The following is a 17,500-nucleotide window of genomic DNA, read 5'->3' on the forward strand; positions in this document are numbered from 1 at the left end:
ATGTATATCTGTCGGACGCTGAGCTAACCATCGTTTTATTGTTCTCTATTTTATCTTGTTTTCTCATATATTTTCTTCTTTCAACCTCTCCTCCCCTTTCTCTCTTTCTCTCTCTCTGTATCTGTATCTCTCTCTCTCTCTCTCTCTCTCTCTCTCTCTCTCTCTCTCTCTCTCTCTCTCTCTCTCTCTTTCTCTACCCTCTCTCTCTCTCTGTCTCTCTCTCTTTCTTCTCTCTCACTTTCTTTCTTTCTTTCTTTCTTTCTTTCTTTCTTTCTTTCTTTCTTTCTTTCTTTCTTTCTTTCTCTCTCTCTCTCTCTCTCTCTCTCTCTCTCTCTCTCTCTCTCTCTCTCTCTCTCTCTCTCTCTCTCTCTCTCTCTCTCTCCTCTCCTTTCTTTTCTCCTTTCTTTCTTTCTTTCTTTCTTTCTTTCTTTCTTTCTTTCTTTCTTTCTTTCTTTCTTTCTTTCTTTCTTTCTCTCTCTCTCTCTCTCTCTCTCTCTCTCTCTCTCTCTCTCTCTCTCTCTCTCTCTCTCTCTCTCTCTCTCTCTCTCTGACGAAGAATACAGATGATACCGTTGACCGATGACCGGATTCCCGACCGCCGAATGCGCTTTCCTGTCTTGGGGGAGCGTGGCGAGAGGGCAGCCCGGGGCATTACGGCTTGCGCGGGTCAGCCAAGCGGGTTCGCCAAGCCAGCCTATCATCCTTTCGTGTGGGGTGGTCGGAAAAGGGCTTGACACGTGGCTTAGCTTCTCCCTTTCTCCTCCTTCTTTGTCTTGTAGGAGGGGAAAGGGAGGAGGGGGGAGTTAGTGATGATAGGGAGGGTGTTGTGGGGGGGGGGGGGAGTCGGAGACCGAAGAGGTGAGGCGAGAGAATGTATAGCAAGAAGGCGAAATGAGTTTTGTAAAGGAGGAGAGAGAGAAAAAATATATAATGTGAGGAGAGGGTGAGAGCGAGTGAGGGGGAAAAACGACAGCGCACCATAAAGAGACGTAATGTGTTGGGATAAAAACGTGGACTCGTGCGATGAAAGGGGAGGGGAAGGGGAAGGGGAAGGACTCTACCTCCTCTACTCAACTCCAACTCCCACCCTCATTCCCTCCCCCTCCCTCCCCCTCTTTCGCCTCCCCTTCGACGCTTGGGTCCACTGGGTACGTTGGGCTTGTGTGTAGCGGCTACAAGTACTTTGTACAGGTACATTGTGCAGCTTTGGAGCCTTCGCATTGCCGGGTCGTCAAGGTACGGCGGCCGTTCCTGTCTGGGCCTTTTGTTGCGCCGCCGCCCCGACGCTGGACGGCGCGAGGGGGGCGGGCCCGACGGCGGGTCCGGCGGCGGGTGCGCTTTCGCCGGAGGAGCAGGGGATGCGCCCGAGGAAGGGCGCTCCGCGGGAAGGTGGAGCTGCGTGCGGAGCGCTTCTCTCTGCTCTCCGCCTCGGCTTTCTTCGCTCTCGTCTCCGCTTCGTTTTTTTTGTCTCTTCTATTCGCTTCGGATTTCTTCGCTCCCTCTCACCATCCGTCTCTCTCTCTCTCTCTCTCTCTCTCTCTCTCTCTCTCTCTCTCTCTCTCTCTCTCTCTCTCTCTCTCTCTCTCTCTCTCTCTCTCTCTCTCTCTCTTTCTCTCTCTCTTTCTCTCTCTTTCTCTCTCCTTTCTCCCTCTCTCTCTCCCTCCTTCACCCCCCCCCCCTGTTCTCCTCTCTCTTTTCCTCCTTCGCGTCCTACCACCTCCCTTCCCCCCACCTATTCTGGCAATGGCTCAGAGCTTAAAACCAGCTTTGTTGACTAACTATTCCGGGCTGCGACAGTAGCCTAATTGATCATGCGATTTCACTCCAAAAGCGTTCGGTCAGCCACCCGAAGGGGGGAGAGAGAGAGAGAGAGAGAGAGAGAGAGAGAGAGAGAGAGAGAGAGAGAGAAAGAGAGAGAGAGAGAGAGAGAGAGAGAGAGAGAGAGAGAGTTTGAGTAATTGAAATTTTATATCTGTATTTCATGCCTCCTCGTTGAGCCTCTGCTCAAAAATTCCTCTGGCCTCGTAAGCCTCCCTCCCCCCTCTCCCCTCTCCCCTCTCCACACACATACACGTCCCCCCTCTCACGCATATGTTTTAAGCCGCGGCGATGATAACGATAAGAATGACATAGCTAACGCGATGCTTGACTTACGATTAAGGTCGCTGATAACGCTAATCGGATAACGACGGCGATGATGCGAGTTCCTTTTCGTTAGCGATTGCGGTGTGGCGATCTCCGGAACAGGATTGGCTGGCTGGTCCGAAACGTGCGTAGTCCTAGAGAAACGACTCTTGTTTAGGGAGATACTGTGGTGTGTGTGGGGGGGGGGAGGTTAGGGAGATGGGAGGGGAGAGCGAGGAAATAGGGGAGGATGGGGAGAGGAGGAGTAGGGTAAGGGGGTGAGGGGAATAGATATGAGGGAGAGGGGGCGAAGGAGAGGAGGGCAAGAAAGTAAGTTTGGAAGGGGAAGAGTAAAGGGAAGTGGGAGGGAAGGGAGGGAGGGTAAAGGGGGGTAGGGTAGGTGGTGGTGTTTAGCTGTGCTGGCAACTTCCCTTCATGGTTCGTGGAGACCCTTAACTTACGGCTGAGCTTTAGTTAGTGTCGGAATCTGAGAACTTTGTGTGTGTCTGTCTGTGTCTGTAAATGATGGAGAGTAGCACGAGAGAGAGAGAGAGAGAGAGAGAGAGAGAGAGAGAGAGAGAGAGAGAGAGAGAGAGAGAGAGAGAGAGAGAGAGAGAGAGAGAGAGAGAGAGAGAGAGTTTGTGTGTGTGTGTGCGTGTGTGTGCGTGTGTGTGCGTGTGTGCGTGTGTGTACGCGCACAGGCATGCGTGCACGTATTTACCCTCTAGTGTATCGCGTTTGATAGAAATAGAATCTTCAAGATTTGGGAACAATGTGTCTTTGTAATTTAGTGTAAGCATAAGATGACGCCTGAAGTTGGTCGGATAAGTTTGGTGAAACTAACTCCTGCCTGAAGTTTAGAAGCTGCTGTGTTATTGATTATGATCTCGCTAATCATCGTTATTATCTTCTCTCAGCTCCTCGGATTTGTTGCCTTTCGTTTTCCCCTTTGTTTTTCTTTTTTTCCCTCTTTACCCTCTTGTTGCTGTTGCTTTTTCTTCATCTTCCCCTTCCTCTTCTGCTGTTGCTCTCTTTCGTATCCCCTCCTTTTAACCCATCCTCCTCCACTCTCCCCACTTCCATCTTCTCCAACTCTACTCTCCTCCCTCCTTATTTTTGTCTACCCCCTCCTCCTACACCTACTCTTCCTTTTTTCCCTCATTCTTCTCCACCGCCTCCTCCTCCTCCTCCTCCTCCTCCTCCTTCTCCTCCTCCTCCTCCTCCTCAAACCAACTGCTTGGCTATGCCTCGGGCTACATTTATTGCCTCAGCGTTGCTGTCATTACAGTCTTTACTTTCATTATCGTTTCTCGTTATGTTTGTCCTCGCGATTTTCCTCTCTCCCGAGACTGGACACAATTGCAGGGTGATTACGTGGTTTTGCAACATTGCACACTCGCCCTGCCCGCTGACGTATGAACTTGCGCGTGGCAAAAACTCGGCGTGCAGTGACCCGGCCTCTGCACGGGGGCGTGACCTTGTTTGTCCCCCCGCCCCTCCCACCCCCCACCCGGCCACGTGCTGATGCTGGGGGCGTCCGACTTGGAGTGTTTGTTTGCACCCTTCCCCCTCCCCTCTCTCTCTCTCCCTCTCTCTCCCTCTCTCTCTCTCTCTCTCTCTCTCTCTCTCTCTCTCTCTCTCTCTCTCTCTCTCTCTCTCTCTCTCTCTCTCTCTCTCTCTCTCTCTCTCTCTCTCTCATTTTCTCTTTTCCTCTTCTCTGTTTCTCTTTCTCATAAACAGTATATATTTTTGTGTACCCATTTGCTTTAGGAATACACAATAGATGCAGCGGCAGATTTATGTTCCAACATATAAGGTACCGGAGCCCACTTGCGTAGAGCTGCATGTTAGCTCCATCTAGCATGTACGCACATACGGACACGCATACGGACACGCATGCAGGTCAGGCGGCCGTGCATGTGTTGCTGTAATTATATTCAGACAAAAGTTTGCAGGAACAAGATGATCATTAGTGTGTGGTGTAGCAGGACTAGTCCCAGGTGAAGGGGGAGGGGGAAGGAGGAGGAGGTGGGGGAAGGAGAAGGAGGAGGAGGAGGTATTTATGACGGAGTGGGGGAAGGGCAGGGAGGGAAGGGAGGGAGGGAGGGGGTAAGCTAGTGGTCGCCGTGCCCCTTGCGCCCTCGCTTGATCTCTTGTGCAACTGTTCTCCTTATTAATGCTGACACACAGCCTACCTGCCTTCTTGGGAGGGTTGGCACGGTCCGGACGAAAGGTTGCGTGTGTGTGTGTGTGTGTGTGTGTGTGTGTGTGTGTGTGTGTGTGCGTGTGTGTGTGTGTGTGTGTGTGTGTGTGTGTGTGTGTGTGTGTGTGTGTGTGTGTGTGTGTGTGTGTGTGTGTGTGTGTGCTTGTGTGTGTGTGTGTGAATGTCTATGTGTGTATGCGTGTTTGATGGTAATTTTTTGTTTGTTTTAGAGAATGTGGGTGAGTAAAGTCTACAACGAATAGTATGTATTCTCGATGAGGAAAGGGCAAAGGGACACATTTTTTCGCATCTGTAAGTTTTCCACGTGCCGTTGTATCACAGTAACGATTAATGCCAATTGTAAAAGTTCCGCTGTCATGTATGTGTCACACGGAACAAAGACGAGAATGGGCGTCTTGCCTCGGGCGTCTTCTACCATTAATTACCTGGCAGAGCACCGCGCCAAGACGGATGACAGTACTTCGCAGTGACAGCCCGGGCGCGGCGTGGCTGCTTTTAAGGATGCATGAAAAGGAACTCTAAAATTTTAACGAGCCCTTTTTATTCGCGCTGCAAGCACTAGTTTTCATTAGGGAGCCGGAGTTTGCTGTGCGCTCTCGGTCTCTCTCGCTCTCGGCCTCTCGTTCCCGTTGTCTCTTTCTCGGTCTCGATCTCTCGTTCCCGTTCTCTCACGCTCTCGATCTCTCGTTCCCGTTGTCTCTTTCTCGGTCTCGTTACCGTTCTCTCTTGCTCTCGATCTCTCGTTCTCTCTCGTTCCCGTTGTCTCTCGCTCTCGGTCTCTCGTTCCCGTTGTCTCTTTCTCGGTCTCGATCTCTCGTTCCCGTTCTCTCACGCTCTCGATCTCTCGTTCCCGTTGTCTCTTTCTCGGTCTCGTTACCGTTCTCTCTTGCTCTCGATCTCTCGTTCTCTCTCGTTCCCGTTGTCTCTCGCTCTCCGGTCTCTCGTTCCCGTTGTCTCTTTCTCGGTCTCGATCTCTCGTTCCCAGTTCTTCTCACGCTCTCGATCTCTCGTTTCCGTTGTCTCTTTCTCGGTCTCGTTACCGTTCTCTCTTGCTCTCGATCTCTCGTTCTCTCTCGTTCCCGTTGTCTCTCGCTCTCGGCCTCTCGTTCCCGTTGTCTCTTTCTCGGTCTCGATCTCTCGTTCCCGTTCTCTCACGCTCTCGATCTCTCGTTCCCGTTGTCTCTTTCTCGGTCTCGTTACCGTTCTCTCTTGCTCTCGATCTCTCGTTCTCTCTCGTTCCCGCGTTGGTCTCTCGCTCTCGGTCTCTCGTTCCACGTTTGTCTCTTTCTCGGTCTCGATCTCTCGTTCCCGTTCTCTCACGCTCTCGATCTCTCGTTCCCGTTGTCTCTTTCTCGGTCTCGTTACCGTTCTCTCTTTAACTCTCGTTCTCTCGTTCTCTCTCTTTCCCGTTGTCTCTCGCTCTCGGTCTCTCGTTCCCGTTGTCTCTTTCTCGGTCTCCGATCTCTCGTTCCCGTTCTCTCACGCTCTCGATCTCTCGTTCCCGTTGTCTCTTTCTCGGTCTCGTTACCGTTCTCTCTTGCTCTCGATCTCTCGTTCTCTCTCGTTCCAATTGTCCTCTCGCTCTCGGTCTCTCGTTCCCGTTGTCTCTTTCTCGGTCTCGATCTCTCGTTCCCGTTCTCTCACGCTCTCGATCTCTCGTTCCACGTTGTCTCTGCCTCGATCCCTCTCGTTACTGTTCTCTCTTTATCTCGATCTATCAATTTCTCTCTGTGTTCCGGTGTCTCTATAATCTCGGTCTCTCGTTCCCGTTGTCTCTTCAACTCTCCAGTCTCAGTCTCTAGTTCCACGTTTCTCTCACGCTCTCTCTCTCTCGTTCCAGAATTGTCTCTCTTTCTCGGTCTCGTTACCGTTCTCTGCCTGCTCTCGATCTCTGGTTCTCTCTCGTTTCCACGTTGTCTCTCGCTCTCGGTCTCTCGTTCCCGTTGTCTCTTTCTCGGTCTCGATCTCTCGTTCCCGTTCTCTCACGCTCTCGATCTCTCGTTCCCGTTGTCTCTTTCTCGGTCTCGTTACCGTTCTCTCTTGCTCTCGATCTCTCGTTCTCTCTCGTTCCCGTTGTCTCTCGCTCTCGGTCTCTCGTTCCCGTTGTCTCTTTCTCGGTCTCGATCTCTCGTTCCCGTTCTCTCACGCTCTCGATCTCTCGTTCCCGTTGTCTCTTTCTCGGTCTCGTTACCGTTCTCTCTTGCTCTCGATCTCTCGTTCTCTCTCGTTCCCGTTGTCTCTCGCTCTCGGTCTCTCGTTCCCGTTGTCTCATTCTCGGTCTCGATCTCTCGTTCCCGTTCTCTCACGCTCTCGATCTCTCGTTCCCGTTGTCTCTTTCTCGGTCTCGTTACCGTTCTCTCTTGCTCTCGATCTCTCGTTCTCTCTCGTTCCCGTTGTCTCTCGCTCTCGGTCTCTCGTTCCCGTTGTCTCTTTCTCGGTCTCTCTTGTTCCCGTTGTCTCTTTCTCGGTCTCCCTCTCCCTCTCTCCCCATTCTCTCTCTCTCGCTCACACTCTCACTTTCTATTTCTCTCTCCAGTTTATTCCAGTGTTTTCCAAGATACCTTTTAAAAATCATAAAAGGATTAAGTTTAAAGCGAACTGGGAAAAATAATAACTAGAAAGTATTCCAATGTACCTTGTTCTTCGGTGCCGGTTGTCGGCTGGGGTTGGGAGGTGGGGGTAAGGGGTGGGTGTTGCAGGGCGAGGGGGAGGGGAAGGGAGTAGGGGGTTGGGGAGGAAGGGGAAGGAAGTAGGGGGGAAGGGGAAGGGAGTAGGGGGTGAGGGGAAGGGGGAGGGGGGATGGGGGTCGTAGGAGGATTAGGCGAGTGAAGCCTGCACCGCCACAGCTGATCCGGGCAAGTGCGCATGCGCGGTACACCTTGATCTCTGGGGCTGATAAGATAAACTTTTATGTATTTTGATTCTACTAAGAGTGTGTGTGTGTGTGTGTGTGTGTGTGTGTGTGTGTGTGTGTGTGTGTGTGTGTGTGTGTGTGTGTGTATGCGTGTGTATGCGTGTGTATGCGTGTGTGTATGCGTATGCGTTTTGGTCCCTTCGGATGACAATGGAAGGAGAGATGACAGAGAAGAAAGAAATACAACGAAATGGGGAGAGGGGGAGCGATAACGAAGAGAAATAAGGAAGGTTCTGCGAGACAGGATTTCAAGAAGGCCTTCTAGTTGCCGAGGGAGGAAGAAGGATTGAAAAGGAAGTGAGGGAAAGGGGGGGAAAGGGGACAAGGTAGAGTAAACAAAGGAGGGACGAAGGTGGAGAACGCATAAGCACAGCAGCGATGACGGAGGCGGCGGCGGCGGCGTCGAGGGTGTCGGCAAGATCAAACGGGGCCCTTGTCTGTCACACCTCTCGCCTGCCCTGCTGGTGGCCGGGCCGCGGCGGGGAGGGGGAGGGGGCGGTGGGTAGAAGGGCGAAGGGGGAAGGGGAAGGGCTAAGAGGAAGGGGGGGGTGGAAGGGTGGAGCGAGAGGGGGAAGTGGAGTGGGAGGAGAAGGAGGAAGGGGGAGGGGGAGGGGATTGTGGGGGCAAAGGTAAGCGTGCTTCAGGTGGAGGGTAAGGGGGAGGGGGGGTTGATGAGGGAGAAGGGGGGAGAGATTTTAATTCCAAGAGCGGGCTGATGGCGGAGGAGGGAGGAGAGGTGTTCATAAAGAAGCGAGAGGGTAATGAAGGAGGTTTTGAGAAAAGGCGTGGGAACAGGGGGGCCTCGGCAGGAGGATTATTATCTCTCTCTCTCTCTCTCTCTCTCTCTCTCTCTCTCTCTCTCTCTCTCTCTCTCTCTCTCTCTCTCTCTCTCTCTCCCTCTCTCCCTCTCTCCCTCCCTCCCTCCCTCCCTCCCTCCCCTCCCCTCCCTCCCTCCCTCCCTCCCTCCCTCCCTCCCTCCCTCTTTCTCTCCCTCTCACTCTTTCTCTCCGCCTCTCCCTCCCTCCTTCCATCCTCTCTTCTGCTCTTCTTTCCTCTCTTCCCTGGAACGAAAACGATAATGATATATAGGAAAGAGAAAACGAGAAATGGAAAGAGAAAGGAATGTGTCATCAAGACAAACGTGGATAGAGGAGGAAGAGGAGGAGGAGGACTTAATGCGCACGCGTGATAAGATACAGAGAAGGAGGAGGTTGGGGAGGGGGAGGGGAGTGGGAGGAGGGGAAGGACGACGTGAATAGAGGAACTTTGAGGATTGGGAGAATTACGATATTGATAACGATAGAAGGCAGAGATAACGTTTCTCTAAGCTTTCCACTTAAGTTGGAAGGGAGAGGAAAGGTGGTAGGTGTCTCTCTCCCTCCCTCCCTCTCTCTCTCTCTCTCTCTCTCTCTCTCTCTCTCTCTCTCTCTCTCTCTCTCTCTCTCTCTCTCTCTCTCTCCTCTCTCTCCTCTCTCTCTTCTCTCCTCTCTCTCTCTCTCCTCTCTCCCTCTCTCTCCCTCTCTCCCCTCGCGTTCTCTCCCCTCTCCCCTCTCCCCTCTCCCCTCTCCCCTCTCCCCTCTCCCCTCTCCCTCTCCCCTCTCCCTTTCCCTCTCCCTTTCCCGCTCCCCTTCCCTCTACCTGTCCTTCTCCCTACCCAAACCCTTTTTGTGTCACACCTTACTTCCTTCCTTCCTTCGCCCTTTCCTATCTCCTTCCCGTCCTTCCAATTTTATCTCGCTCCTTTCTCTCTTTCTTCAGTCCTCCCTTTATCCATTCCAGCTTCATCCTCTCCTTTCACCTCCACCTTTCCTTCTCTGGCCTTCGTTCTGTGTATGCGGGTCAAGCGAGGGAATCAGAAGAGAGAAAAGAGGAAGAGGAGTAGGAATAATAATAAGAGGAGGAGGAGGAGAAGAAGAAGCGGCGCGCTGAAAGTGAAAGGAAGCGTGACGACATCGGATAAGTGTGACAAAGGGAAGGAAGGAGTAACGGAGGGAAGGAAGGCGGAAGACACGAGAATTAAGCCAGAAAATTATTCACACACACACACACACACACACACACACACACACACACACACACACACACACACACACACACACACACACACACACACACACACACACACACACACACAGAGGTGATATCATCGATAAAGGCTTTGTGATAGTGACGCCGCCTTGATAGTCTTTATCAGATGAACGAGACACGGGGCCGAGGAATGTCGCAGTGACGGTGATTGTCAGAGTGATTGTTAATGATAGTGATTGGGTATTGCGCCGCGATTGTGATTGGCGCCGTGCCCTCTCAATGGCCGCTGATGATGGGAGTTTATGGCGTTGATATGGGGGATCCTCTCGATCGGACAAAGGGCAACAAGAACGCCGTTTTGTTCGGTTTATGTCGCTTGTTGGATTTGTCGGTTCGGATTGGTCGGGTGGTTTCGGCGGTGGGTATGGGAGGGGAGGCGGTCGCGGTGGTGTCGAATGGGGTTATTGCAGTTATTGCTCTCTTAATGTGTGTCTGTTGATGTTATTTCTTTATTTTGAGAAGGTGCATTGTCATTGTTTTTTTCTTTTTTTCTTCTTTTTTTTCTGCCTCGTTTGTGTTTTGTTGTATGGATTACCCTTGCGAAGGGGCGGCGTTTTGTTCATCTCTGATTAAATGTTGCAAGAGTCTGAGCCCAATCATTGCGCTCGTTGCAAATAACGTTACCTTTGCAATAAATTACGGAGAGTTGACTTTTTTATTCTTTTCTATTCACAAGGATTACAGCCACGTAAACTCAGCTCACAATAATTAACTAATTACTCTTGTTTAAAAAATAAGCTGCAATTTGCCAAACACGCCAAGTAATATGGCTTTCGTCTATTTTCAGGTACGGCGATGTCGATGCGGTATTGACTTGAAAGCAGGCTGGCTGAGGCGACAGTGCAGGTGAGGCAGACCTGGTATTCAGTCCGTCAGTCAGATGGACAGTCAGGCACGCGGCGATACAGTTAGTCAGTTCTTTCAATCGTAAACGAAGGTACTCAGTCTATCATTTCTTTTTTATTTGTTTATTTATTTTTCATGTTTTTGTTCCTGTCAGTCTAGCAGTCAGTCACTCGGCTGCGTCATTCAGGTACTCGTAGGCCAGGCCAATGACTGTTCGAATGGCTGGGAGTGACTGTCTCTTCTGGTTTCCGTCGTGTTGCTTCCCTGTCGTGTTTCGTGTATATTATTATTTTTTCTTTATTTTTGTGCATTATTTTCCGTTTTACTTTTTATCGTTTCTCGTTTTGATTTTTTTGTTTTGATTTTCTTGTCTTACTTTATTTTATTTTTTTCTTGTTTAATTTGTTTTTATTTTTTCTTGTTTAATTGTTGGTTTGATTTTTTTCCTATTTTACTTTTTATTTAGATTTGTATGGGTCTGTCGCGACTAGCCTGTGTAGCCTATTCCCCTTTTTATCAGGATTTCCACGATTCAGAAACTCGTTTCCTCATTTTCTCTTTCATCTTCCTCCTCTTCCATATTTTTATTATTGTTAATATTATTTTCATTTTCTTCCATTCTATCCCTTTGCCTTCACTTTCCTTCGCCTTTTTTACCATTGCTTTTTTAGTATTTAGTAACTTTACTATTTGATATGTATTTTTTATATAATGACTTTAGTATTTATTTGATGATTTATTTTTTATTCTTATTCACTGGTCATGACCCCCCCCCTTACCCCCATTATTTTGCAAAGGCATTCGGCTCTTCACACTGGATGCGGACGCGCACCTCATCGGAACCGGAATGACTCGACACTCTGGACTTGTAACCCCTTATCCCTCCCCCTCTTCTCCTATCCCTCCCCCTCCTCTCCCTCCCTTCCATTGCCACGCCTCCTATTCCTTCCTCCCCCACTTCTCCTATCCCTCCCTTCCTATTCAAACTCCTATTCCCTCCCCCTTCCCCACCCCCTTTCCCACTCCTCTGCTCACTCCCTTGATCCTCCCCTCATATTCCCTCCCTCTCCTCCCTCAGGCTCCCTTCGCCCTCCCCCTTCTATTACCTTCCCCATCTCCTCCTATTCCCTCCCCCCCCCTCCTATTCCCTTCCCTGTCTCCTATTTCCTCCCCTCCCCTCCTATTCCCTTCCCTGTATCCTATTCCCTCCACTCCTATTCCCTATCACCTTCTCTTTTCTCCTCTTATGATCTCTTCCCTTCCCCTTCTCTTCAGTTCCTCCCCCTCTCTTCTCCTCTCCCCTCTCCTCCGCGTTTTTTTGCGTTCGTGTTGGTTCTGGGGATCTGGTCAAGCCTTAAGGGGGTTTGGGGAGGGGGAGGGGGAGGGGAAAGAAGTCGTGGAGGGTTAAGCGTATTCTTCTCGATTTCGTGGGGTGGAGGCCGAGCTAGGAGGGGCGGGGACGGGCGGGGAGAGGCGGATAGGGGCTGGGGCGCTCCTTAGGCCGTCTTGTGGGTGTCTCGGAGGAGGAGGACGACGACGACGACGACGACGACGACGACGACGAAAATGAAAACGATGGCGATGGTCACGGTGACGACTTGTTCAATTTCCATGTTAACTTGTTTTTCTCCCTCTGTTGTTTTGCGTGGTTCGCCTTTTGTTGTTTGATACTATTTGGTTGTTTGTGGGTATTTTGATTTGTTCTCTTGGTCGTTGTGCTACTTAGGCTTTATCTAATATTGTTTAAGTGTATTTGTATATATTTATTTATTTATTTTGTTTATTTATTTATGTATTTTTAGTTGATTTTTTTCTGCATCCATTTTCTCTCGCTTCATTTTTTTCGATTTTATTTTGTCTCCGGGTGTTCTCTCCTTTCCTTCCTGCTTGAAATTGCAGCAGTAAGTGACCGCTCAGCTCAGCAGAGATAACAGCCAGCGCCCCCCACCCTTCTCACCCCCTCTCCCTCCCCTTCCCCCTCCCCCTCCCCCTCTTCAAGGTAGTCCAAAGCATGAGTCAGCAGTTTCGTGTGAGGTCGACGCGGGTCAGATGTGAAGAGATGAGTTGAAGCCACGCGGGGGCGGGGGGAACGAAGGGGGGGGGGGGGTTCTGTGTGGGTTTGCCAGTCCCTGTCCTCGTATGGCTTTATCCTTATCCCGTTGTTTCTTTCCCTCCCCACTTTCTTTCGTTCGTTGTCTTTTTTTCTTTTCTTCTTTTCTTTGCCCCGGTTTTCGTACCTACATGTGTTAGTATCTCTCTCTCTCTCTCTCTCTCTCTCTCTCTCTCTCTCTCTCTCTCTCTCTCTCTCTCTCTCTCTCTCTCTCTCTCTCTCTCTCTCTCTCTCTCTCTCTCTCTTTCTTATCTGTCTTTTTTCTTCCTTCTCTCCCTCTCCCTCTCTCCATTCGTTCCTTCTTCCCTCCTCTCTCCCCTTGCCCCCTTTTTTCTTCCTCACCTCCACTCTCTCGCTTCTTCTCAGCCCCCACCTCCTCTCTTCGTACCCTCTCCTCCTCTTCCTCCTCCTCCTCCTCCCCTCCTCCTCCCCTCCTCCCCTCCTCCTCCTCTCCCCCCACTTTTGTCTCACGCCCGTCAACGCTCCCGCGGATGACACTCGCTCTCCGTGCCATTGTGCGAAGGGCGTCATCCACCTGGCGGAGGCGTGGGCGCGAGTAGGCGGGCGGGGAGAGGTGAGGCGACTAGGTGTGGGGAGTGGGTGGGCGTGGATGGGCGTGGGTTGAGGGTGAGGGGCGGGGTGGATTAGGGTACAGTTGCTGTTGTCTTTTATTTGTTGTTGTTCTTGTTGTTGTTTGTGGTTGTGGTTGTTGTTGGGGGGAGGGGCTGGGTGGGGTATGGGTGTAGTTGTTATTTTTATTGTTCTTGGTGGTTGTGGCTGTGGTTATAGTCTCTTTCATCGCCGTCGTTTGGGTTATGATACGCCGGCAGTGCATTGTTATTTATTTTTATTGTTTTTTATTGTACTTTTGAAAATCACTTGTTATTGTTATCGTTGTGATTGTTATCAATGATGAATAAGTCTAATCATGTACTTGATAAGAAGTAGAAAATTTTATTTCTTCCGCCATATGTTTCATGAATGTGTTGTGCGGAATTGAGTGTTTGTTTGTATGTGAATGTGTGGATGAATACGAGTGAATGACGAATGGGTATGATTGTGCGAGTGTATGTTTGTTTGTGATTGTATGTACCTTTTGTGTGTGTGCGTGTGTGCGTGTATGCCTGTGTGTGTGTGCGTGTGCTTATACATTTGTATGTATGCATCTGCGTCTATCTGTTCATCTGTCTGTCCGTCTGTGAGCGTCCCCTTGCTTGTGTGTGTACTTGTGAGGCAGAGAGCAGGACAGGTGGAGACAGCAGTGGCGAGACTGGTAATACAGGTTATGTGTTATGAGGTACTAGGTGGCCTGGACGGGGTAGGGGTTCGGGGGGGGGGTGAAGGAGTACGGGTAGGGGATGGGGTGAGTGGAGGGGTAGGGGTGGGAGGGGAGGGGACGGATGGGTAGACTTGGTCCCAGATTTTATTTAGTTTTGTGTCCGTTGGTTAGTAAAGTTCGGTTTGAAGTGATATTTGGATCGTCTTTCGTTCGGGGTTGACTTGGGTTCTCGCGAGAAAGGGCGGGAGGCGTTGTCTGGAACTCCGGATGGTGGCGAGGGTGGCAGCGGGGACGAGACTGCGGGTGGTGGCAGGGGATAGTGGTGGCAGGATCGACGAGACTTGGGGCGGTGTTGGCAGATTGGGCAATGGCGTGGCGTGGTGTGTTTGCGCTGGTGTTGGCAGCGAAGAGCTTGGAGTTCTTTTGGCATGAGTGGGGTAGAGGTCAGTCGCTTCTCCTCGCTGTTGGCTGGTTAGTCCCCGAGTGGTGGCTGGGAGAGGATGGGGTGGTCGGATGGTCGGTCGGTCAGATGGTTGGTCGGACTTTTGGTCGGTCGGCGAGTCGGTCTGTTGGTCGGTTCATTGGTCGCTCAGTCAGACGGTTAGTCGGTCGGTCGGTCGTTCGGTCGGATGGTCTATCGGTTGGTTGACTGGTCGGACGGTCGGTTCATTGGTCGCTCGGTCGGATGGTCGGTTGGTGGCAGCCCGCGAGGAGGAGTGCGGTCACGACTTTTCACGCTCGAGTGACTCGTTTATCTTGCGAGCCGAAGCCCAGTGGGTCTCGGGGTGTTCTGGCTCGCTCTCACTCGCTCTCGCTCCTGCTCGGTCGCACTCGGATTGGATATCGTCGGTCGGCCCCCCTCTCTCTCTTTCTCTCTCTCTATCTCTCTCCCTCTCTCCCTCTCTCTTTCTCTCTCTCTATCTCTCTCCCTCTCTATCTATGCATCTATCTATGTATCTATCTATCTCTTTCCCTCCCTCTCTCACTCCCCCTTTCTCCGCGCCCCGCATTCAGCACCCCGCAAAGATTTTTTTTCTTTTTGAATGTTCTTGCTGTTCTCGGTGACCCCGTATTAGCAGGCGAGGGTTCATGTCGGGATTGTGTTGGGTTAGGTTAGGTTAGGTTGGGGTTGCCGTCATAGGCCTATTATCTGTCGCTTAGGGGGAGGCTACAGAACGGGTTGTTGTAGGCCTATCGAAGAATCATTTCGGAGATGGACTCTTCAAGATGTCGTCGAAGGTTACGTATTCCTCTTCACCCTCTCTTCCTCTTACATGGCCCCTTCTTCCCATTCCAGCCTCTTCTTCTTTTCTTTCTCTCCTTCTCTTCCTCCTCCTCCTTCTCTTCCGCGTCTTCCCGTTGGCCTACTCCCTCCTCCTCCCGCTCGCCGCCCTCCGCTTCCTCCTCCTCTCACTCTTCCTCCTCCTCCTCCTCACTCTTCCTCCTCCTCCTCACTCTTCCTCTTTCTCTCTCTTCCTCTTTCTCTCTCTAACTCTTTCTCTCTCTTCCTCTTTCTCCCTATCTTCCTCTCTCTCTCTCCCTCCCTCGTCCGCCCCCGAAAAGGCGAAGCTCCATCAGTGGCGACTCCTCGGCGATAACAGGTGCAGATAGCATCGTCATGACCGGTGTCGTCGCCGTCGTGGTCGTTAGTCAGGCTGTTGGGTCACGGCGGCCTGGTCGTGGCAGGGCCCTCCCCCCCTTTCGCTCCCCTCGCCCCCCCTGCCCTCACCCTGTTCCTTGCATACACGCGAACGCACTCAAAAACGTATACGTACTTATATAATGCACTCAAAAACGTATACATACTTATATAATGCGCATACGCACATGCACATGTAAACGCATACACACATGTACACACACATACACATACATACACATACACACATACACACATACACAAACACACACAAGCACACACACACAAGTACACAAAAACACACAAGCACACACGCAAACAAGCACACAAAAACACTCAAGCTAACACACACACGCACTCGCACCATTTTTTGTTAGATCTCTGATAACCTGTGAGCATCCTCATTTTGAAAATGAGTACACGATGAATTATTTATAGATGCATAAATAAAAAGGTCACTGGAAATGGCAGAAGTTAAAACGAAAGAGAACAGATCTTGATACACGGCCCCCTTCTCACTCCTTCCTTCTTTTATTCTCTCTTCCCTTTTCTCCTTCTTTGCTTTATAGGCTTATTTCTCCCTCCGACTTTACCCCCTTTTCCTCCCTTTTCATATTTCCAGCCTCTCCCCTTTTCATCCCCCACTCCCTCTCTCCCCTTTTTATCCCCCACTCCCTCTCTCCTTTCTCCATTTTCTTTTCTACCGTTTCTGTCTCCCCAACTCATTCCCCCTTTTTTTCCTTTCTCATCTCCCTCTTTTTACCCGCATCTGCCCCTCTTCCCTTCTCCCATCTTCCTCTTTTTTTACTCAGTCTGCCCTTCTACCCCTCTCCCCCTTTTCAGCTAGCTTGCCATCTCCCTCCCTTTCCACCTCAAGCTTCCCATTCCATCTTCCCCGCTCCCGCCCCCCTTTTTCTCCGCTCTCCTTCCCCCTCCCCAACCCATCCCTCATCCTCCATCGCTCCCCTCTCTCCTTCCCCAACCCATCTCCTCTTCGCCCCCTCCTCAACCTATCTCCCCCCTTCTCCTTCCCCAACCCACCTTCTACCCCGCCCCCGCTCCCGCCGCCCTCTTCTCCCCGCCTGAGGAAAATAAGGTCAGAAAGGGCGCCAGAAACACACACACCCGAGCGCGCGTGACAAGCCTCGCAAGGCGCCTGACCCGGATTGCCGAGGAGGTGAACTTATCATCAGCGCGGCGGGCGGACCCTCCTCAGCCCCCGCTCGCCGCTCGCTGGACGGGCGGCGGCGGGGGCGAGGGGGCGGCCGCGCTCTCGTTCGCTCGCTTGGTGTTGTTGCTGTTGTTGTTGTTGTTGTTGTTGTTGTTGTTGTTATTGGTGGGGACGGGGGTGGTGGGGGTGTTTTACGTCGTCTTCTCGTTACGTTTGTATTTCTCTTTTGTCTTAGTTGCGTTGTGTGTTGAGGTTTGTTGAACGCCATCTCCTCATACGTTTTTCTTTGTTTTGTCTTGGTTTGTTTGTGTGGGTGTTTTTCATTTCTTGGTATTATTTTGCATCCTCCTCTTCGTTTTCTTTGGTTTGTTTATGTATGTGGCTTTTGTCGTCTTTGTAATCTCATTGTTATTATTTTGCTCACTCCCTATCTCGCTCTTTCTCACTCTCCGTTTCTTCAAATATTTTTCTTTTATTACCTTCCTTGGCTGTTGTTTGGTCTTGATTTTGGCCAAGATTGCTTGTTCCCGTTACTACGTTCATGTTCTGCCTTTCGTCTTGTCTCTTTTTTTTTGTTTTTGTCTGTTTTGTACATGTTTTATTCTTCCATTCGTTATTGTTATTTGCTTGTTTATATTTGATCCCATTTTGATTATTGTTATTTTTATGTACCATTTCCTTTCTTATTTGGGATTACAGGTTGTTGACTTGATTCTTGATTCTTTTTCGCGATGCCTCGTTCACTTAAATGGTCGCCGGTTTCGTTTCCTTCCTCCTCTCTCCTTTTTTCTTTATTCTTAATAATTTCCTCTTTCCTTTTAGGCAATACTACTTTCGTCTGTTAATTTTCCTTATCCTATAGGAAGATATTACTCATCATCCCCCTCCTCCTCCCCTTCTTTTCCATTTCCCTCTCCCTCCTTCATCCCCACCCATTCTTTTCACCCCTTGCTCCCCCTCCCCCCTCTCTCTCTCTCTCTCGTTTACCTCCCGCTCATCACTTCTCCCCTGTCCCTTTTTCCCTCCTTCACTCGAACCCCTTTCCCCTCCCCCTTCTTCGCCCTTTTTCTGCCCTCTCTTCCTCACCCCCCCCCCCCCTTCTCCT

General features: G+C 50.7%; 1 protein-coding gene across 1 annotated transcript in view; it reads right to left on the reverse strand.

Annotated features, from left to right (window-relative positions):
- LOC138866954 (calreticulin-like) overlaps nucleotides 1–15,629 on the reverse strand; it is an 18,364-nt gene extending 2,735 nt beyond the window's left edge. Inside the window, exons 1-2 of the mRNA XM_070141335.1 lie at nucleotides 15,589–15,629; nucleotides 15,058–15,154 (exon numbers count right to left, since the gene is read on the reverse strand). Coding sequence (XP_069997436.1) covers nucleotides 15,058–15,154; nucleotides 15,589–15,629 — 138 coding nt within the window. The remainder of the gene's footprint in view (nucleotides 1–15,057; nucleotides 15,155–15,588) is intronic.
- Between the last annotated feature and the right edge of the window lie 1,871 nt (nucleotides 15,630–17,500).

Source organism: Penaeus vannamei, chromosome 28 (genome assembly GCF_042767895.1).
Source record: "Penaeus vannamei isolate JL-2024 chromosome 28, ASM4276789v1, whole genome shotgun sequence".
Taxonomy (NCBI): Eukaryota; Metazoa; Arthropoda; class Malacostraca; order Decapoda; family Penaeidae; genus Penaeus; species Penaeus vannamei.